A 23,015-nucleotide genomic window follows, 5' to 3' on the forward strand; every position below is an offset into this window, starting at 1 on the left:
TACAGCATTTCTTGCCTAACGGGGTCCATGTAAAGCAAAAAAAAATTGGGGGGTCCGCGGTAAAAAAGGTTTTAGAACCCCTGGTCTACGGTTACCTCTGCTCCACCGTAATTAGCCTCTTTACGGTTACTAACCTCTTAAATATTTGTGCTTTTGTTCGAATGTTTACGGTTACTATCCCCTGCTTTAGACTTCATTCACTCAATTTTTACACAACTAATTTAAAACATGTAAAGACACACTTGTGCCAAGGCGAGCCTGCGACGTTTTTCTTCCGGTAAAAGGCGGGAAATTTTTCTGTAAATGGCAAATTTTTACCCTTGTAGACTTCAATAGTTTTTAATGGCGTCGTGAATTTTCTATTTTTTTGACTCGTCTTGCCAATAGGTGCCTTACTTCACTGCCATCCGCCGTTTTTCTACGTTCACATTTTCCGAGCTAACTCGCTCATGGACTAACATTTCGATCACCCGCGTTTTACCCACCACTTATTCGAATGCGCACTTCGGGACAGCATATGGTGCTATGGCGCGAAATAAACCCTGTCACGAAAGTCGGGCTCTTTGTTTGTCACTTTAAAAGTTCGTATGTTTCGTCAAATTTTCTCACTCGATTTAGAGCCGCGAATGAAATATCAAAGGGTCCGCGCAAACAATTTTGGCACGCGAGCCGTACTCTGCATTTAACGAGCATAAAAAGTTGGTTTGGAGGTTGTAGTAAGACGCATAATAAGAATATCAAAGCTCATACGGAAGTAGGTAGCATTTTGAACGTTTCGGATACCTCTTTATTCATTTCAACAATGTTTATTTTATAAAACCACGCAAGAGTAAGCTGTGAAGCCACAAAAAATATTTTTGAAAACATTGTAACAATCGATGAATTTTATGGATGTTTACCAGATAGGATTTTGCCTTTTTAATAGCCGAAACATCGCGATTGTATGGTTCTTCAATGTCGCTGCACTGAATGTTGCATTACATGGTAAACTATTGTTTACTACTGGGTTTTATGAAATAACTTTAGAGTTTTGTCAGAATGAAATGTATTAGTAAACGAAACGTAATTTACACGAAAGGTAATTTTTTTTTTAATTTTTCGTGGTATTACTTTTTCCAAATAGCCACAAAAGGACGTCTAGGATCTTGGTTATCAATTACAAAACGTTTTATTTTGCGTACCGTATTTAAAATTTAGTTTTGAAATTAAACACACCGCTCATAAACAAGCTTACAAGTTAAGGTGGAAGGTGTTTTACCGACCGGGGAAGTACCACCGCCCATTGGTAAACGCAAGTATTTACCTTAAATGTGGGATGCCGGGTCAAGTTCTTGCCAAAATGCTTAAGTTTGACTTGAATGCGTTCTCAACTGAATGTTTATCATGTCCTTATTCTGCTGCACGCCAGCATAGCAGACTAAACAAAACAGGTTCTTGCTTTTCCAGGCTTTGTAAGGTAGGCTAGGCGAGGACCTTGGTTTAGTTAGGCACAAAAACATTGGTAAAACGATATAGGTAAAGAAGTGAAGCCTAACACATTTGTTTTTCGAAAAAAAACTTTGTTTTTAATCTCGCTATACCAATGGTGCCAATAATTTGAACTACAAAGTACAAAGTGATTTTTTCGATTATGTTGTTTGTCAATATCTTGTCCGTTTCACTCTGTTTTAAACACATTTTTCATAAAGATGTAATCGAAACTACACAAATCGAACATTTTTGAAAAAAAGTGTGGTGTGTTCAACCTAAAAAACGTAAAATTCAGAACAATCAGCAAATACTTTGCGATGGAACAACTCCGGCCAAGCAAAGATTAGAATGGAACAACGACTTTACCGCATAAAGTAAGACTTGCGAATGGCAAAATGGCTTTCTACAAAAAAACAGCACATATGTTGGTAGCTTATGCCGCCAGTGGCAAAATCTTTTAACAATTTTAAATTCATCTGTAAGATATTACTGTTTAAGTATTGAGTAGGCCTACCCAGTTCAAACCTTTATCAGGAAAAATTGTTTTAATCTTTTAATTTTTTTGACTCTAAAACGCCTGGCGCAACTTGGAAAAGTTGCATACTGCAATAATACACGACCAATCCGCAATGATTTTGCTTCCTTTTATCAAAAAAATCTAAGAAGAGTTTCCAGCGGTGGAATCCAATTCCAAAATCCGGCGAGCGTATACTCTTTATATATTTGGCGGCCAGCTGCGTCGCTTTTGCAGCCCCAAATCCCCAGAACTTTTAAGTTTGACTTTCTGAGTGATTTACGAATTGATTAGTGCGGAGCCGTTTCCCTGTTTGCTTTTATCCACGACCTTGCTTCCCCTCGGCTTGACCAGTTTCCATTTGTTTTCGTTCGACGCGTCGCTGTTGCGATCCTCGTAAACCGCCAAGGACGCCCGGGTTAAGGCCCCTGTAACGAAAAATGGTGCAAAAGGTTCAATTAGAAAGCGAGATTTTTTGACAGGTTCAATTTTGCTTTCTCCATCGTACCCATTGGGGCCACGGGCGCATACTATTCAATTAACAGCTTGTCAAACTTAAATTTCTAGTTTTCATTATGACTTCAGAGACCATCCTTGTGACGTAACGGTAACGCGACGCATTTTTCCAAGACGCTGGGGGAAGACCCGGACAACTAAATTTATTTTACCTTTTTAAATTAGATTAGAATTAAACTTGTTGCATTTCAGTTTTTCCAACTTAGCCTAAAATTCGAATTAGATCATTTACGTTTTTCGAATTAGATTAAAACTAGAACTACTAATTTTCTGCAAACCAGAATATCAATTAGAACAGCTATAGTGCTCTTCAACCTTTTTTGGTTTGGTGAACCCTAAAGTTGTTCTGAAGAAGTTATGCACACTGTTTACTTAAAAGGTAAACTGATGTAAAAAAAGCGATATGCAAAATCATTATGCATACTAATATCATCATGTCAATTAAACCGAGCGGAGCTGCCGAAGTTTTACACACTGTGGGTGAGAGTTTATGGCTGCAGGCTGCTTGCGTGCTATTGCATGTCATAAAAAAACACCATTCAATAAAACTTGATAAAATAGCAAAGAAACTATTTAACGACTGTTGTCTTTAAAAATCTTAAATAATAATGGTTCATTAAAAGTTTGTGATGCACCCTTGTATACCTTTTCGTACTGGTGCACCGCATGCATATTTTGGTGCACCCTAGGGCAGTGGTTCCCAACATGTTTTTGAGGTGACCCATTTTGAAAGAAAAATTAGTTTGGTATAAACCTGCGACCCAAGCAAATTGTCGTAATATCACATAAGATTGCGTTGCAAATAAACTGCACTACCAAAGCGGTTACTTTTTCCGAAAACAATATGTTTATCAAACCACTAATAGATAGTTGTACTCGCTTGCTGTCAGTGAGGTTTTGAAATCGAGGCGTTAGTTGGCTTGAGCATAGACCCGTTCTGCTTTATCTTTAGGCCGGTTTCGCTGTTTAGTTTATATATTTTTGTGTTTATAATTTCCGGTTTGTGATCTTTTCACGTTTTAATTTTTCTTTTATTGTTTTTTTTTTCTTCCAAGATATGCCTAAAAAACAAGCGACCCAACTTTGGGTCGCGACCCATTCGTTGGGAACCACTGCCCTAGGGTGCCCAACGTTAAAGAGTACTGAACTATACTGTAGCGGAATTATAATCGATTACGATTAGTTTAGTTTAAATCGCAATTTAATCTCAGGAATTTAAATGGCAATTATTCCTGTGTTTTTATACGTGTTACCTTTTATGCTTTTCAGGCTGTAAAATTCACCTAGAAGTCATTCCTTGCAATTCAAATTCGACTAGGAAACTAAAATTGCCGTTGGACAAACTGGTATTTTTGGTAAAATCCGAACAAGGTTTTCACAAATTAGATTAGAATTGGAATTAGCCGCATTTTGCTCTAATTGGTCGATTTAGAAAACTAGAATTATTTAGTTGTCCAATATTTAGTTGTGATAAGTCTGGCGCAGGTCTATACCGGTTGTGAGCCCATGTAAGCAGGACAGCACGAAATTTTTTGAAAAGGTATTGCAGGAGAAAAGCCGTACTGCAGGAAAAACACTAATGTGTTAACGTTTAGATTTTCTCTAATAAAAATATATTTAAAACAAAAATCTTAAAAGGGTATTGGCAGCATTATTCAATCATGTTATAACCCAAACGCTTTCTACTTCAAATGTTTTGGCCTATGTAGATACATCTAGTCACAATCACCCTGGCTAGCATTCAATTCGAAACAAAATCGCTACTCACTGATTCCCAACGGTTTTCGAATTGCGTTTCTTCTTCTCGCCGCTCCCCTGACTAATATCCGCGAGACGTCGCTGCGGAGTCGACTGAGCATGAACGTGTAAACGATCGGGTTTACGACGCTGCTGAGGTAAGTGGTCATCTCGATTCCCTCGACCGCGAATCCCGACAGCGTCTCACCGTAGTGAATGCGGCTGTAGTGACTGCCTGTCAATGAGAACGCCAGTGTTGTAGTGACTTAAGTCAATGACTGACTTTACCTAAGAGCACTTAAGCCACTGTTTTAAAATGACTTGATTGGCTTAAGTTCTGTGGCCGTAATGCCTTGACTTGACTTAACGTTTTTGGAAGAATGACTTGACTTGGTCTGAAGTCATTTCGTGAAGTACCTTGGGTTAAAATTAAGTGTTTCCATTAAATATTTTTAAATCAAATTGGGTTATTTGTCTCAATGTTTGTACATAAAACAATTTCCATGCTGTGTATAGCGTTTTGTTACTTTTGGTTGAGTTATTGCTCACAATCGGACGAATTTACCAATTTTAATGAACGCCAAAAAGAGTAGGGGAGATGCGGGACCCATAGAACGGATTTGTTTTTTCCGTAATATCTTGGAAAAAATAATTTAAATCTGACATATCTTTCTAAGTTTTTTTTTATTTAAAAAACCTAAAAAAAATTTTTTTTTTACACCCGATGGGACCTATGGAACCGACCATGACTGCATCTAAAGATACTGCGCTGAGTATTCCTGATGTGCATAACTACTCAGTTAATGGTGTAGAAATAGCGGCACAAGAAAATGGATTTGGAGAAATAAAATAAAAACACATGGAAACAAGTATACAAAATGCTGAAATGTTATTAGTTTATTTCTGGTAGAATTTGCAACCAAGGTTTATTATATCAATTGTTTTTATTTTTTAGGAGAACATATCTGCAAACATAATAATAGTCAAATGTACGATTTTGTCGAGTCCCGAGCCCGACTCTGACTCTACAGCCTGTATTCCGCCAAATTACGCAATCCACTTATAGGGATGTCATATAATTTATCCACGCACAATAACTGGTTCGAAAATATCCACCATATGCTATTCCGCTTTAACAAACTGCAATTGACGGCAATATCAGTTTGGGTACTGCGCATGCGCACGTCGGACTCGGAACTCTGGTAGTTTCACGTGGTTTTACTCGAGTCTCGAGTCCCACTCCTTCGAGTACCAAGTCCGAGCCCGACTCCGCAGCCCTGTCCTCTGTGAACAACCCCTTATTACATGTTCTTGTCTTAAAAGTTGGCATACCAATATATTTTTAAAATCCAAAAGTATGATCACAAAATGATCGGGAGACCAATGGAACAGACTGTTCCAAAAGTCCTCTAATCGCCATTTTTAATAAAAACACTCATGACTAGCCCGTACTCTGAACTAAATTATTTAAACTAACTTTCAACATGTACCAAGATAACCCCTCTCTCCACAAAAAAATATTCACTGCAAAAAAAAATATATATATATTCTACAATTACCTAAAGACTATCAAAACACCTTACGGATGTCAAGCTAAAAGTACATTTTTCACCTAAAAAAGTGAAAAATTGGAATAAATCAACCATTTCCAAAAGCACGCTATAGAACTTTTTGGAAAAAGTTCTGTACACAAAATCTCATTCCCACAACTAAAATTTTATTTAGTTCCGCCAACAGGGGGCGCAATATGCCAGTGTTCCATGGGTCCCGCACTTCCCCTACTTGGTAGAAAATTGCTTTCAACTTGCGGTCATTTTTCGAATGTAGGCCTCTATACGTTCATAAACGTAACTGGAGGAGAAAAGTTACTCAGGAATATAGACTGATTTGGGCTAGTGTGGTAAATAAACCTAGGTGTTTTTTAAGCCAAACCATAGTTATAGATATTTTTTAATAAATTTTAAAGCCTAAAAGGTCGAGTAGATTGACATCATCTTGTTTAAGACATTTCGATACGCACTTGTATCATCTTAAGTTAATGTGGCTGAGAAGTAAATCATCCCACCTTTTATAAGTGATGCTTTGATTTCACATTAACTGAAAGATGATACAAGTTCGTTTCGAAACGTCCTAGTCAAAATGATGTCGATGTACTTACTCAACCTTTTGGCTTTGCAATTCGTTATAAAGCTACGTTTCAGATCGGTGCACATTGTACCCTAGTATATTGGTAACCATAAGTCTATGTATCAAGAAGCGTCTATGAAAAATTTATGAAAATGAGAATTTTATTGTGGTATTGGTAGCCCTAAAGCAAACGCAGTTAAAATGTAAATTAAAGCGCTTAGTTTATTACAACTTGCCATTTAACATAGGCTAACCAGAATCAGTTGAAATTTTAAGTAGTAACCATACAAACAGGCGCGAAAAGCGTCATAAGCGGTAAGAATCCAATTTACGACGGCGGCTTTCAGGGCGGCGGCCAATTTAGCTAAGGCAGTGGTTCCCAACAATATGAGTTTGGATCTCAGCGCAGGAAGTTTTTTGCGCTACATTTTTGAGAAAAGCATACCCGTCACTATAGGGATGTTTGGTAACACCTGAAACGTTTAATTTTTTCTGTAGTTTGCTTGTATAAGCATAGCAATGAATTAATTTAGTTTCGGACCGGATCGCGATATTTTTTGTCTGAAATATCGTTATCGTAATAAAATGACTTAATTCAGTGTTTCCCAATCTTTTTAGGCTTGCGGTACCCTAAAGGAAATAGAAATAGTTCGCGGCACCCTTGCTCGTATTTTTGCTGAGTGGTTGACTGTAACCCTAATATAAACGAGATTGAAACGCCACATTACCTGTTCTACAATGTTGATGAAACCTTTTGGCACTTTTTTCGTAGACAAAAAATTGTATCAAGAAGCTTACCAACGGAGCAACATCCTGGAGTGCCGCGGCACCTCGTTTGAGAACCACTTGGCTATAAGCATTGTATTTCACCTCGTTCAACACACGAGCATGTTAAGCATTCGGGAGGACTTTGTAAGTTGTCAAAAAAATTAGCAAATGTTCAGGCGCATGTAAACCTGAATTTAAACGGATAAATCTGTTGGCCAAAGCTTTAAAGACGAAAGGAGATTTTTATTTTAAACTGTAAGCGTAATTTTGACTATTAGCGTTCGGCGTGTATTTCGACATGACTTGATACGTTTACGCGCGCCAACATGAGGTGACGAGGTTTAAAGTAACGGACATTCCTCTAATTCCACGGTTTTCTGAATTACAAAAAGGCGCTCACCTGTTTCGGTTATAAATGTGAACACGATGTAGGGCACCGTTGACATCGTCATGCTCAGCGTGATGATGCACGCGAAAAACGACGAAGTATCCCGAGTGATCCCGAACGCGTGACGTAGTCGCAGCTCGGCCTGTCTCCCCGGGCCGAGATCGATCTGACAACAACAACAAGGACATCAGTTTGTGCGAACCGCATTTCGGCGCATTTTAGATCCATTGTAATTCGCTTAATGGCAACGAGCGACCGGCTCCGTCGCAGCTTAAACCTCGGCTTGAAATGTATCTTGTTTGGAGCATAAAAAACAAACTGATTTGCGACTGTCGGTATGATCAAGCAGCCCAGATTGTGATTACAGGCATTTCACCACATTCTGGTCATTTAATGAAAACTCATTGAGATCAAGTTTTGTGTGTTTTATTTTTACAATTTGTTGAGATTTTACCCCTTTAAGTCAGATTAGAATCAACACAATTAATAAAAGGAAAAGGTTAACACTGTATGAACGTTACGCGAATTTTGATGTTTTCTAAAAATAAGTGGTTTTTTAACCTTTCGAGTCGATACGCAAGGAGTTTTTTAAAATTAATACAACCGTATAAAAATTACCTTCTACCAATTAATGAATAAACAACACATAGAATGACGTAGCAACTTACATTATAATAAACAACCAAATTGAAATAATATGAGGGTAAAATTTGTTGTGCAACAATCTTTCAGGATTTGTAGTGTTCTAATAAGACGCCAAAGTATGTTCTGACAAAAAAAAAAGATTCTCATATTTTTGTTTTCTTTATCCTTTTTAGCAGCTACAAAACACCTGTCATTTGATAAAGGCAGCAGTTCGTATTCGTAATCGATAGTAACTAAATTAATTTGGGCGTAAAATTTTTTCATCGTTTTTGAACTCTCATATCTGACTTAAACCCCCCACTTTTATCGAAAATGCGTCATGGCATTGACGTTCCTCCAATTAGTTTGGGGAAATTCTACTTTAACTTCGTTAAAGATGCTTCAGAAAAAGAAATAACATTGTTTAACGTAAAAGGGATAGAGCTCAACGTGTTGTCTTGTGCTAAAGTGTTTTGAAATCGTCTGCTTACATTTGTGTAAGACAATCTTAATTAAGTTTACTTAACCCCAATAAAAATACCAGTTTATGGCAAAAAAGTAATGTATCTTACCCAAAGCTATTACTGAAACACAAAACTTTGATCCCTTTTTGTATGCGTTAACTATCGTGAATGAAGTTAATCTTTCGATCAATTTCGATTGTAGTAACTAGTAAATGCATTTTTTAAGCGAAGGACCCCTGATCCTTAATTGTTAGTTTGTCTTGCTGCAGCTTAAAATTGTGCTTTCAAAAATAGACTTACCTATTAACGCGCGATTTTCTTCACAGCACACAACTAATGATTCTTAACCTATATATAATACCAACGCCCACAAGGGAAAAGGAAGTTAAAAATAGCGCTAATGGTGCCAGTAACGCATGGTCACGATTTCTTGTCTAGAAACATGGTTATAAAATTAAACCTACGCTTTATTTTGGAGGTTCTCGTGCCAACAATGACCTTTAACGCTAATGTGTTTTCCATTTGCCGCCCAACCTTCGCCATCATAACCACTTTTGTAGACAAGTGATTTCGAAATTTAGTCAGTCATTTTTAATACAGAAAAATAAGCAAGCATCTCCGGTCAAGGCATTGACATTAGAATTTAATCTAAGAAGTAAAATTTCGCGAAGCAAACACTAAAAACAAAACAAATGATAAGCGAGATTTTTTACGCACAATATATAAGTACAATAACCCAGTGGTTCTCAACCGCCGGTCCGCCAAAATGTTACAATTTTATTTCTCAATTGCAAAATTCAAGTTGTTGAAGGCTTATCCATCAAATTTAGAACTTCGCCAGCTCCGTAATTTGCAGCATTGTCACGTAAGGATAAAGTTAATGGTCTACTTTCTACTTAATTGTACGTCACAACGCTGAAAGTGTTTTGGCCAACTGTTTAAAAGTAGGCTACAGCTCGTTAAAGTTTTAAACTTTAAGACCAGTTGTTTGTGAAAGCTAAGAAGTGTTTTAGTTGCATACTGTTGCGTTATTAAATTTTGGGTTTATTTTGATTTTTGAAGGTCCACCGGTCCGTAAAACTTGTTTTTTAATTTTACTGGTCCGCATCCTAAAAAGGTTGAGAACCACTGCAATAACCCATATTTTACGGAAAATATTTTCATATATGACACTATAGATTAATTCCAGTCATGCAAGTCAAGTCCAAGTCAAGTAATTTTCTGCAAATCACCGAAGTAATTTAATAGGGGTGTTAAAAGAGAAAAAGAGAATCGAGGTATTGACTTAACCAATTATTAAATCGAGTTATTAACTTAAGCCATCATAACTCTGATAATAATCATCATGAACACTGTTGGTGATCAAAGTAATAAAATACCGAAAGCAGTCATATTTGGAACACTCTGATGTGCAAAATATCTCATGTAAATTTCTACGAATCAAGCTTGCATTTTCTGTTTGTGTTAAACTCAGAACATTTTAAGTTAGCCGATTCATAGAATATTTAAGTTAGCCAGAGAAGCTTGTGCGTGCACTGACGTTTATACGATCTCCGCCAAGTCAGTGTAGTCATCCAAAAATCAACCTTAAGCTTTTAAAGCGAAGCCCCACTCAATAACCATTCGGTTTTCAACGATGTCCTTGCTTTTTGTTATCGTTAAACACATGATAACTAGTTGCTGTTTGTTACAAAAAAAATACTATTTTAAGTCAATTTAACATATAATGGCCTATAACTACGAGTGTTGTAATGACATAGTTTATGACTTAGGTCACTGTTTTCAAATGAATTCAGTAATATGACTTGATTTGCCTTAGGTATTTTAGACAAATGACTTGACTTGGACTTAAGTCCTTGACTTAAATGACTTGTGATAAAAAGTTTTTTCATTTAGCATTTTATTATAAAATTATGCTATTTATCCCAAGTTTTGCGCGTAAAACGATAATATGACTAGATGTGTTTTTTTACATTTTTTGTTGAATCTTTGCTCCTAATCGAACGAGTTTGGCAATTTTAATGGTTTATCGTTTTATTATTATATTAGTCGTTTGACTTGGAGATGAGTATCAAGAGATGACTTGCTCTAATATTGACTTGACTAGGACTTGAGTTGGGCAGCTGATGACTTGGACGGGGACTTGAGTTGCTGTTTTTTTAAAAGACTTGACTTGGACTGAAGTCATTTTAAAACGACTTGACTAAAACACAGATAACGAGCATTAGAAACTCACTCTTTGAACGGAGGTTTTGGTGCAGGTCGTTATGATGTTGCAGAGAAGCATTAGGCCGCACAGCATAGTGTTACATGCGCTCAGCATGATCAGGTAAACCCTTCGCGTAGGTGCCTTTAGCACTGAACAGTCGTAGGCCGCTGGATCCTCTAAAAACATTTTCTTTATTTACGTTCGGTGTATTTAAACCTTTCTCCATTAAATATAGTAATCAAACTATTATTTTGGAGCAGAATGGTTGTAAGTAATCGGGTGGTAAAAATGAATGAAGAGTTATTCGAAACGTTCACAAAATGCTACCTATTTCTTCATGGACTGACTGTTCCTTTCTGGGTAAATTTAGTTGCCTCTCGACTTTTAGTTGCCTCTCGACCGAACGTATAAGTAACGCCAATGGGAAATACTAATTCCTGGTTCGTTGGCTTTGTTGGCATTATGATCATGTATGTCATCTTTTTCACAACTACTTGGAGCTATTTTTCCTCATATGCTTGCAGCACTTTTGAAAGTATTTTAGGTATAATGCAAGAATCGATTGATCAGGTTGGCTTTGTCACCTACTAAGGTGCTTCTCATTTCCATTTTGATTAAGGACATTTTTACTTTACTTTTATTAACAACTACGTGTAGTATTACGTAGTAAAAATATCAATGCCCATACAGAAGTAACATTTTGAACGTTTCGAATAACTCTTTATTCCTTTTGAACAACGTCCAAAATAATACCTACTTTTATAAGGGCTTTGATATTCTTATTTTGTCTTACTATAACTTCCAACCATTATGCTCTAAACATGTAGTATTGTTCGTGCAAAGTATTTTTGTTGAAATGATAATAATACATATTATCTTTCTCCGCGAATATCTGGCGAACTTTTGTCATTCCACAACTTCGTTATGTTTTTGTCATTTTAGCAGTTTAGCTTACTGAGCATTTCACCTATAAACAACCTCACACCACTATGTTACGTTATACCGATTGGCCGTGTGGTTTACCCGGCCGTTTGCAAATTACCTTTCCGATTTTCCCCAATTATCAGTGTTGGAAAGACTTAAGTCATTGACTTGACTTAAGTGCACTCAAGTCACGGTTTTCCAATTACTTGACTTGACTCAAGTATTTCGACCAAAATGACTTGACTTGGCTTAAGTTTTTTGGACAAATGACTTGACTTGGACTTTTGTCAAATAACTTGGGATTAAATTAAGTGTTTTTCATTAAAAAGATTCTCAAGTTTTGAATTTTGTTGCTCATAATCGGATGAATTTACCAATTTTAATAGTTTAACAGTTTACTTTTATGTCAATGACATGACTTGAAATTGACTTGCTCTCACAATAACCTGACTGGGACTTGACTTAGGCAACCGGTGACTTGTACTAAGACTTGACTTGTTATTTTTGCAAGAGACTTTCCTTGGACTAAAGTCATATCAAATTGACTTGTTTACAACACTGCCAATTTTACCTGTTTGATCGAGTACCTCATCGTTCTCTACAACCAGAAACCTAGTCAGGTTGGCGTCGGGGTTCCTGGAAACGCACTGCGTAAGATCGGTATGGCAGTGGTGCTTGATCGGAGCGAATATGAACGCCATGGTAAAGACCCAAATGGTGCCTATGAGCATGCAGGTGACGCCTGGACTGCGTAGAGCTGAAGTCTTGCCCAGGCAGATTTGTGATTTGGTCGGGATGGCAGCCGCCCTCGCCAGAGCTTGCGTTGAAGTAATTCTCAGCACCTGGGAATTAAGTTAAATTTTTTAAGAAAAAAAAACGAAAATTGGTGCGATATTTCCGCGTTGAAATTTGTGGGCATTACACTTGGTTCCGTATCACGTTACTGTATTTTTTATGTCCGCAGCCACTATTTCCCCTTACACTTGTTAAATAAAAAAAAATTTACCCGAGAAATGACAAAAGATACTTATATTACAAGGTTGTCTATATTTTTTAGGTATTTTTTAAGAATTAGCTAAAAAGTTTAAGAATGTCAAAGATGCCAAAATAGTTAAATATCATTTTTTCCAAGCATGTTATTTTGTAGTAGTTCAATTTTTCAAAAAAGCAAGTAAATTATGAATTATTATCGATTTTTTCTCATTACAAATATACAATCTTACCAAAAAAACTCTAAAAAATGAGCTCATAAGTGACGTTCTCTAACTTTTTTGCACACGCGAAAAAGTAATTGCGCGACATAGGAGGTGCAAATCTAAGAAAATTCCGGAGTAAGAACCCACCAGGTTGAGCAAAGTGGCGCTCGCGATCGACACGAAGATACTTCCGTGCAGAACTCCAGTGATCAGGTTTCGAGTAACTTCCTGAAAGTTCTCGCCGGAAAAGTTCAGTCTGCAAACAGCAGTGTTGTAATGACTTAAGAAATTTAAGTCACGGTTTTCAAATGACTTTAGGTTGACTTGACTTAAGTCTTTGACACAATGACTTGACTTGACTTAAGTCTTTGACAAAATGACTTGACTTGACTTAATTCTTTGACAAAATGACTTGCCTTGACGTAAGTCGCACAATTTATAAGATACTACGAGTGGATAGGCTACTTTGTGGAATTTATTTAAATAATATATTTCAAAACAAAGCGACCGATCAATTTTTTATTGAACTACAACATCCTAATAAAATTACTCCTCTATTATAGAGCTCGGTTTCCGAAGGGCGCGCATTTCCTAACGAAAGACATTAAGCGGAAATATTGAGCTCGCTTTTTGCGGAGAACTGGCCCTCTCTTAAGGGCTATTCGTCTTCATTTTACTGGATTACGAACGCCGACATTTGGCTGAAAAGCAATTTATCAACAGCCTCTGTCAACATTAGGGGGTAATCAGTAGGATATATAATTACACCAGGCTCACAGTTTACCATAATCTATGACCCACTGAAATCCATTAAACTTTAATGCGATCCTTCTGTCAAGTTGGCCTGCAGCGTGTTGTAAGCTGGCACCTTTATTATCGCTCTACACACCAATAGGGTCTTATGCACAGGTTTGTGCAAAATGCCGAAAACAAAAGTCCTGCGAAGATACGGCTGACAAGAAACGTATTCATTCTAAAAAAATCCTTTTTAGTAAAAACTAATTAATTCCGTCTTGATCTCTTTCTAGCGGTTTTAATGGAACGCTTTAACCTTTTTCAACAGTTCTCATATGCAGTTATGGGTTTTTCATATGCAGTTAGGTATTACTCCCATTTAGGCTTCACCGTAGATCAGTGGTTCCAAACGGACCATGGTTTGTTGCCTTTGATACTCAATGGAGCCAAAAAAGTTGGTAACCACTGCTTAAAACGTTACCAAATTTAAAAGGCTCAATCACGTATTTCAGTTATGTAGTAATTTGGTCAAATTTGTTAAAACTTTTTCTTAAAAACGTATGGCCTTATCGAGAACTTAAGAGAAATGGAACGTTATGAAATCGTTGTTTTTTAGTCCGGTGTTGATATTTTGTGGATTTCATAGTGAACAACAACGTGTCAGAACCACGTTTTAGGATGTCACCTTTGAAACAGGCACATTCAGCATGTCGCTGTTCTGTGGTATGCTAATTTTATTTCAGTGCGACCTGAATCTTTGAGTATAATAAACAATAAAAGTGGTTGTCATTTTGGAAGTTGTTATATCAATTGTGAACATTATAGATTTGCCGGACGCTTAACTAGCTTCCTTATATCGAGTGTTGTAAGGACTTAAGTCATTGACTTGACTTAAGTGCACTAAAGTCACTGTTTTCAAATGACTTGGACCGACTTGCGTAACTTAAGTTTTTTTGGACAAAATACTTGGCTTAGACTTGCATAATTGAGTTAAATGAGTTATGTTGAAATAAAATGCTTTATTTAAACTTTTTGTATAAAAATACGCGTTTTGCACTTAAAACGACTAGATTGTTACAAGTTCTTTGTTGTTTTTTAGTTGAATTATTGCTCATAACCAAGTTAAACTATTTGAAATGTTTATCGTTTTATTAATGTATCAGTGATTTGACTTGGAGATGACTTACTCTAATAATGAACTGACTGGGATTTGACTTGGGCAACTGATGACTTGACTTGAATTACAGTTATTTCACAAACGACTTGACTGGGAGTTAAATGGCTTTACTGGGATTTAAGTATTTAAAAACGATTTGTTAACAGCACTTTAGTGTTGCCAATTAATAACCCCTTTTCATGGTTTTCTAAGTAAGCAATTATGTAATTTTCACAATTAAGAGATTTTCAACCGCAATAGTGCGCAAAAGAGTTTATCATTTGGCCGCAATCGATATGTTGTAATCCACTCATCATTGGTGTCATATCGATTACGGGCGACCAAAAGAACGTTTATATTGATTGCTCTACCATTGCGGTTGCGTTTTGTTCTTGGGATTAAATTAAAAGTTTTTTATCGTTTCTTTAGCAAAGGTTAGTCAATTTCGAGCACGATTCCTTACTTTTTTAAGACGCCTACGGCAATCAAAAGAGCAACAAACTAAAAATATCGAGTTTTGTGTGATAACCTGGTTTGAGAAAATAGCTCTGTTAGAGCACGTACATATTTTTTATCGATATTACTAAGTACAAAAGCATGTGATGATCACAATCAAACAATTATCTTCGTTTTATGAAAACAAGCAGTGGTAAGTATATAATCCGGCGCGTGAAAGATTTACAGATATTACAAAAAAGAAAAATAATCTTAAGGGTTCTTTAAATTTCGTATGCACACAGGTACACCGAATATGTTGTAATCCGCTTCATATAGGCCTGCCATAAACTCATAAATCAAAAGCAACTTTTTGGAAGATTTCTTTAGATATTTTCAGCAGCTTTTTGTAACGGAATACGTCATTAGTTTAGTGATTGGTTAAAGGTTTTTCGTAGACCACACACCGACAATCAACACGTCAGTACAAATATCAGTACAAAGAGCAACAAAATAGCGTTCTTGTTTCTAAATGCAAACAAAACAGGTCTCGATAGTTAAATTTGTAAAGCCCTAGATAAGGGGTTCTGAAACTTTTCTTTTGCGTGAACTACGGTAGGCAAGTTTTTCAGAGATGTCGTCATAAATTGACGCCACAATACAAAAGATTCATAAATCTGTTGATTTCGGTCCAAAAAATGTGAAAGTGAAATGGAGTCTAATATAGTCGCTGTAAAACCGTTTTTTCTTTTAATTAAACTGTTTTCTTTAAAAAACTGATTACTTCTTAAAAATACACTAATATTTCATGGACCCCTTAGAAGTTCACTTCACGTATATGAGCTCCATGGATCCCAGTTTAAGAACCCCTGTCCTAGATTAAAGTCTCTATTAGTTTTTTTGCACAAAAAACTCACCCGCCCTGTACGGTAGCGTTAACCAGCCAAAGTATTGCGTGAAGCAGCAGTATGGTGCCGTACATGAGGTCTGCTGACACCAGGGACATGAGGTAGCGGTAGAGGTTTTGCTGTCGCGTTATACTTCGCCAGTTCTGCACCAGCGCCGTCATCACCACGCCGTTCTCTGCGTATAGAGGTCGAGAACATGACAAATCTTTATGAAATTCACAATGAACGTCAAGGCCCAAGCGTTCGAGTAAATCAACATCATCTTGATAAAGACGTTTCGATACAGACCTTACTTATAAAAGGTCGGACACAACTCTTATATCATTCTAAGTCTAATTGTTTAGTTAGAGCAAACGGTTGTTAAGGACTATATTTAAGATTTTAAAGTCCATTGACAGCAGGTTTGTGCTAATAACGCCTCTGATCAGTTTGCATAAACAGATAGATTTAAAAACATAGATATAAACCATATTTTCTTGTTGGCTCCATGTCTACATTCGTGTGTTTCATTAAACCTAATCCAACAAGTGCAATATCTGGTTCAAGTGAAAAAAACAAAAAAACGACAAAGGTTGTCATGAAACTAATAGAAATGTCCACAAGCATATTTTAATGAATTGTTTCACAATAATAAAGACTCAAAATACTGAAACAAAACTTGAATAGAAAAACTATAAAAGGTTACAATCATGCTGAGATTTAAACTCAAATTTGTGGTTTTCGTTATGACTAGAGACTTTCAGTGACATATTTTTTGCAAAACGTGAACAAGCGGGCCGCAAAGTGTTAAAAGCATACGGAAGAAGGTGGCCACACATTGACTTGATTTAAGTGAACTTAATTCATTGTTTTTAAATGACGTGTCACGTGTCTTGAATTAAGCCTTTTGAAGAAATGACTTCACTTGGACTTCATTCATTGAGGCAGACAGCTTTGACTTAAAGTGTGTTGAAATATTTTTTGGCAAAAAGAAATTTTTTTTACGCCATTTCTACTCGTAAAACAACTTTCTCGTAACTGTTACGTTTTTGCTGTTTGCTAATGAAACTAACGGCCAGGATCGGACGAGTTTACCAGCTTTAAGAATTTAACTTTTTATTTTATTACAAATTACTTGACTTGGACTTGGATTGCTACGAAGACCACTTGGATAGGACTTTCCTTGCTATCTTTGATAAAGGACTTAACTGGGACTTGTCAATTTCAAACGACTTGGTTACAACACCTGTGCGCACAACTTAAAGTTCGTTTTTCCGAGGCTCTTTATATGATTAAAAGTGCGAAACCGTTTTCATATTTACTATGTTATCGTTTACTATGTTATATTTGTTTTGCCGTTTAAATGATTTGCTGCTTATGTCATCAGTATCCAGCTAAACGTGTGAGTACAAAGATGATCTACTCATACCTTGACTTTTTATAGTCACTAGCAAAATATACGTTGAAAAAGTGGAGGTAATGTTGCAAAACCAACCTTCAGAAATGTTTGCAAGTTTCTTTGGCGGATATCGGTTTAGCGAACAGTCCCGTTTTATCAATGGCAAATCGTGTCCTGGCAAAGCTTTAGGGCGCCATCAGGAAATCGAAATATATTGAGTTTCAATGACAGGTGCCAATTGAGTCGTTATGTTGTCATCACAATTTCCACACGACTGCTGCATTTGGCAGTTAAATTCGGTTTAGACCCTATTAAACCTTTTATACAAATTTGACGTGAAAATTTAATGACAAACTCACTTTAGGAAACTCGTTTAGTTCAGTGAATCATTTGCATGTAAACCGCCTTTATCGAATACGCAATTTTCCCATAAATATTTTAACTAACCTTTGCGGAAACAAAAAGGGCGATACATAATGAAATAGATAAAGTTTAATGAGGGGAAAAAACGTTGTTATTACAAACCTTAAACGGGCAAAAGTATGTTTTGCAGCAGACTAGGGCAACGGGATAAATCCGGTTGTTTTTTGTGGTGAATTAGAGCGATATGCTGTTAATTGCAATCCTAATAACACTGTCTGTGGTTTCTTGTTCTAGTTCTAATCTAATCTCCGTTTATACCAATAATGCTACTTTTTTTAATATTTTTTAATATTTTTTTTTGTTTTTTTTTCGTCCGAATTGTTTTTCAGCAATGTAGGTAGATTTTAAGGCCCGTGTTTACCACTTTTTTACATTTTTATTACTATATGCAAAAATATGATTTTTTTTAAATGATTGTTAATTGAGGTAATGCTAGTTACGATCCGGTTTAATTTATGGTTTTTGCAAATGCGATAGGGAAAAGTTTCACCTAATTTTAAAACCTAAAATTTTTTTAATAGTTGCCTAATTCTCCTCAACACATTGGAAGTGTCGAAAGTCTAACTACATTACTTGGTCGTAACGAAACATATCCAATTGCTTCGTTGAAACACATTAGATAGATCAATAGACCCCCAGAAAAACGTTTCATTTTAGTATCGTCAGGGCAAAAGGTATTTCCAGGTGAACCGAAAAAATCATTCAATTTGTAAATTTGTGCTAATATGCCCACGAATACATTTGTTTTCAATTTCCACGCAAACTAAAAACGGCGGTTTCTTTAAATCTTCAATAAAAGAGAGTTTCCCATCTCTGTGGCCTACAATGCTTGTTAAAACGTTCCCAGATAAATGCGTAATTGTTTGCGTGAAACATCAATTACATTGTTTCTGTTTGTCATGTTTTCTTTTTCGACGGAAGGCACATCACCAATCGAATTCAGTTACGCAACAGCGGCATCAAATTACTAAAGAGTGACGTTTTTATTAGATTTTAGTCTCGTGGCTCTTTTGGTTTCGGGATACTAAGGCCATTCAATGTAATCTGTTGGAAAAAGCCACTGGCAACACAAGAAAGGCATCCCGTGATGGAACTTAGCTGTCGGCTTGAGTAGGGATATTGACAAACGTATAGCATAGATCGAAAGTAGCTTAATCCATGAAATCCATAAAGGCAGTATCGCTACCGTGGAAAGGTTTCAAAATAAGGAAAATGCACATTTAAGAAAAAAAATGAGTTTAGAAAGATTTGTTTGTGGTGAATTGATTTTTAAAAGTTAGCGCTCTATAAGTTAAACTCCGGGGTTTTACGTTTTAAAACATACCCAATCCCCTTATTACTATATAACAGTGGTTATCAAATTTTTTTGGGGGCGATATAATCAACTACGCGAGCGAATTTCACTGTCACATGACATAAAAACCTATTTCTAGTTTTAACATATGTTGTTGTCAAATATCATAAATATTGTCCATTCAAATCTGGCCCAACTACACCACGACAATATTGATTCAACCACAAAAAATCCTCAAAACAACATAGGCTTATTATGTTAAACGGGATTGTGCTCATGCGCCTTTCAGTTACTTGTAGGTACGTACATTGACGTCTTTTCGTTCATCGGTTTGTGCCCGGTGTAGGTAGTGTATCGCTACTTTTGTGATCAAAAGATATGCCCTTATCTTGTCTTCACCATACATAAAATATTTAAATTCGAAGTAGGCCATATTGTATAATTCATATGTTCCTGTTTTTAATTCATTATTTTATGTTACATGAAAACATATCCAACAGGAATTTTAGGTTACATAATAGGCAATGAATTATATTTATATATGTGGTCCGGGAATATCGTTGGAAGTTGATACTGACTTATCAGTTTAAATAATTTGAAATGTTCAAACATACTTCGAATATATCTAAAGCACTAAAAAGGCTTCATGTTGGAAAATCGAGTCAACCTTTATTAAGCGTAAGATATTTTACAAAAAGAGATTGTTTAATTAACATAATTATTATAAGATGCCTCGATCAGCGATACTAGAAATAACATCGTAAGAAAGAAGTTAAGTAAAGGGGTTAGTCTGCAACATTGTTTAATGTTGTGCATACCGGACTATCCTAAAACGAATTCGCTCGAGTTACGCAAACCCCACTAAATGAAAGGTTTGGGGTTATCATTTAGGTTCGTTCAGGTAGTGTCATAGTTAGTACTAAGAAATGTACTTTTTATTTATTTTTTATTTTTATTTTGTGATTTATCGCCTCATCAGAGAGTCTCAACTGTACTTCTTGACGTCCTGGTGCGACGTTCCAATTTCCCTAGAATGTTGCGTCGTTGCATAGTAATCCTGTTTCGTAAGTAAACTGTATTGCGGTAATAAATTTGTTGCAGATATTATTATCCGCTGAACTTTCATTTAAACTTATTATCATGAAAAAAATACAGCAATTTATAGCGATTTGTGAAACAGATCAATAAATTGACTTTAGTGCAGGAAAATTAGAGCAAAAATAGCTAAATTTCGATTTGGTGTGTCGCAAAGTCTAAAAGCTTTTCCAGAGGCATCGCAAGAAACAATATAATTGAGAATGACTGCCCTAATCCATTTCAATGATTTTTTTAGCTGGGTACGCAAACGCCTATCAGTGATTAGGCATTAGTTTAAATTACTTTTTAGCCTGACGAAAGCTACTTTCTAAAAGACGAACTTGTTTTTAAAAATTGTTTTGTGCCAGTTGTATAGTGACTACTAATCACTGTCGGCATTATTTCAAGTTTTATCTTACCTTGACCGTTCCAAAAGGATAAATTGCATAAAAACGTTAACACGATGCCATTTTCGCGATCGGCTGTTCAATTAACACGTTACCAAAGAAACCAAAATGCATTACCGCGCAGTTCTCGTTTCACACTCAATTAACCGTCGTGCTGATGAATGTTGCCCCTCAAGGGACTATTACACGGTATTCAACCGCGCTGTTGATTGGGGACCTTAAGGTTCAACGTTATACAGAAACAGATCAACCAAAAATGATTTTCTATTGTTAACTTTCTTAACTTTTAGTTGCGTTAGACTTTGCGTTAAGCCCAATTAAAGTTTTTGAATAAATAACAAGTAAAGTCTTAGTGGAGTCGTAATTAGAACAAGTCAATTCCAAGTAAAGTCCTTGTCATAACCATTTAAACCAGTGATTCCCAAACTGTGTGCCGCGGCACACTATAGTGTGCCGCAAAACTTTTTGTAATTTCGGAAAAGAGAGTATTTGTATTACCAACAGGCATACACGCAAGCATTTTAACTTAAATAAGCACTATTTATTACAAAATTATAATTTTGAGACATCACATATATTTTGTCGTGTGTTGAGGGCGATTGTAAAATTATTCTATTGTTGTTCTGTTAAAAGTGTGCCGCGAAATAGGTAAGATTGTTTTAATTTGCCGCGAGCCAAAACAGTTTGGGAACCAATGATTTAAACGTTAAACTATTGAAATAGGTACACTCGGATTTTGAGCAATACCTTAACTAAAAACATAACACAAAATAAAACATATACCAAGCAAAAAAGTAAATGTATAATGAAAACACATCAAGTCATCTGTCCCAAATAAATAAGTGCCATTTGTCCAAAAGACTTAAGTCAAGTCAAGTCGTTTTACCCAACAGACTTAAGTCAAGGAAATGCACCCAAGTCAAGACATTTACATAAAAGTCATTACAGAACTGATACAGAACATGTATTTCTTTGGAATTATCAAGAAAATCGTTTCAAAGGTGATTGAATGAGTGATTTTAGCAGTTTTTAACGATGCCAACTTTTCCAAATGGGCAAAAAACATTTCTCTACAATGTGTTTCAATTTTACTCGGCACGTTTTTCTTTCCAACCAAACGCCAACGTCGGGTATATTTCACACAGTTATATCAAAGTTTAAAGCGCGGCAGGGGAAATTATAGATTTTTCATTCGTTAAAGCTAATTAAAATACTGCCTCCATTCCACCTAATTATTTAATCAATAACAGTCTTGAAGAAAACTCGGGAAGGCTTCTATATACAATTTTAAATTGTTTCCAAATGACGACATCAACTTATTTGCCAACTTACCCGTAATAATAACGATTGCAACGGTTGCTTTGATGACGTAAACCCAGTAAGGTGAATCTTTGCTTTCTATACACCAATAGTTTTGGCTATCGACGATTTCCATCTTGTTCTAATTTGTATACAGCCCAGTCGAAGCCATAAACAATTCCCAATTGAACGCTAAAAGAAGTAAAATAGTTTCTAAGTGCACAGATTGTAAAATCGCAAAGACATAGCCGTTGTGTCCAAAGGGAATCAATTGTTTTTTTATTTTAGCTTAACGGCAGCTAATGATAGCTTTCATTGCAAGTGGAATACTAATCCTATACCAAGAACGCCAAAGCATCTCTTTGATTAATTCTTGTCATTTGCAAAACTAGATAGATATGTAATTTCCTATTCTGCAAAACGCGGACTAATGTATTTCAGTTTAAGAGTGAGCTTCGCGAGTAGTTCTGTTGGTTTAGTAGTTCTGTTGGTTTAGCTGCCTATAAATAAGCTTAATTCCGCCACTCAAAACATCTGTGACAGGAAGGGCTGTCATATGAACACCAACAATCGATTGAACAATTAGTTTAGCCGTATGAAGTGTGCTTCTAGCATCTAACCAGTCTTTCATGAGAAATTAAATAATCTCAAAGGAACCGGAGTGACTCAATATGAGGCCTATAGTAAAGCGTTTATAGAAGCGACTTTGAACTAAAAATGAACCGATTCTTGTGTGTCTAAACATCATATGGATTTGACAGTCTTTTTATAATAGGATTTCAACCAAAAAAAACAGAACGAAGGACTTATTTATATGTGATAATTTTTTTAGTCGAACTGCGACCCTGTAACGTTGGGAGCTGACTTGATGAGGCGCAAGGCTAAATTATTATCAAAATAAAATGTCAACTATAACTCTTTCAAAAACCTCGATTCTGCATGCAATGTTCTTCTTTCCATAATAAA

The 23,015-nt window shown here is 36.1% G+C and overlaps 1 protein-coding gene across 1 annotated transcript; it reads right to left on the reverse strand.

Annotated features, from left to right (window-relative positions):
* Positions 1-2,263: 2,263 nt before the first annotated feature.
* On the reverse strand, positions 2,264-22,185 carry LOC146145601 (uncharacterized). Its single transcript, XM_083390623.1, has 8 exons — positions 22,083-22,185; positions 16,181-16,346; positions 13,085-13,193; positions 12,313-12,583; positions 10,845-10,993; positions 7,533-7,686; positions 4,269-4,472; positions 2,264-2,412 (listed from the first exon to the last, which is right to left on the reverse strand). Exons 1-8 carry the CDS (start codon positions 22,183-22,185, stop codon positions 2,264-2,266), a joined length of 1,305 nt encoding a protein of 434 aa, XP_083246749.1.
* Between the last annotated feature and the right edge of the window lie 830 nt (positions 22,186-23,015).

The sequence above is a fragment of the Ascidiella aspersa genome, chromosome 5, assembly GCF_963924565.1.
Source record: "Ascidiella aspersa chromosome 5, kaAscAspe10.2, whole genome shotgun sequence".
NCBI classification, from domain to species: Eukaryota; Metazoa; Chordata; class Ascidiacea; order Phlebobranchia; family Ascidiidae; genus Ascidiella; species Ascidiella aspersa.

Excerpts from the sequence above, each read along its gene's own strand:
- LOC146145601 (XM_083390623.1), bottom strand. The coding sequence starts at position 22,185 with ATGGAAATCGTCGATAGCCAAAACTATTGGTGTATAGAAAGCAAAGAT. Across the intron at positions 7,687-10,844 it reads CCAAAACCTCCGTTCAAAGA|ATCGATCTCGGCCCGGGGAG; the intron begins GTGAGTTTCTAA and ends TGTTGTTGTCAG. Across the intron at positions 4,473-7,532 it reads CACATTTATAACCGAAACAG|GCAGTCACTACAGCCGCATT; the intron begins GTGAGCGCCTTT and ends TCTCATTGACAG.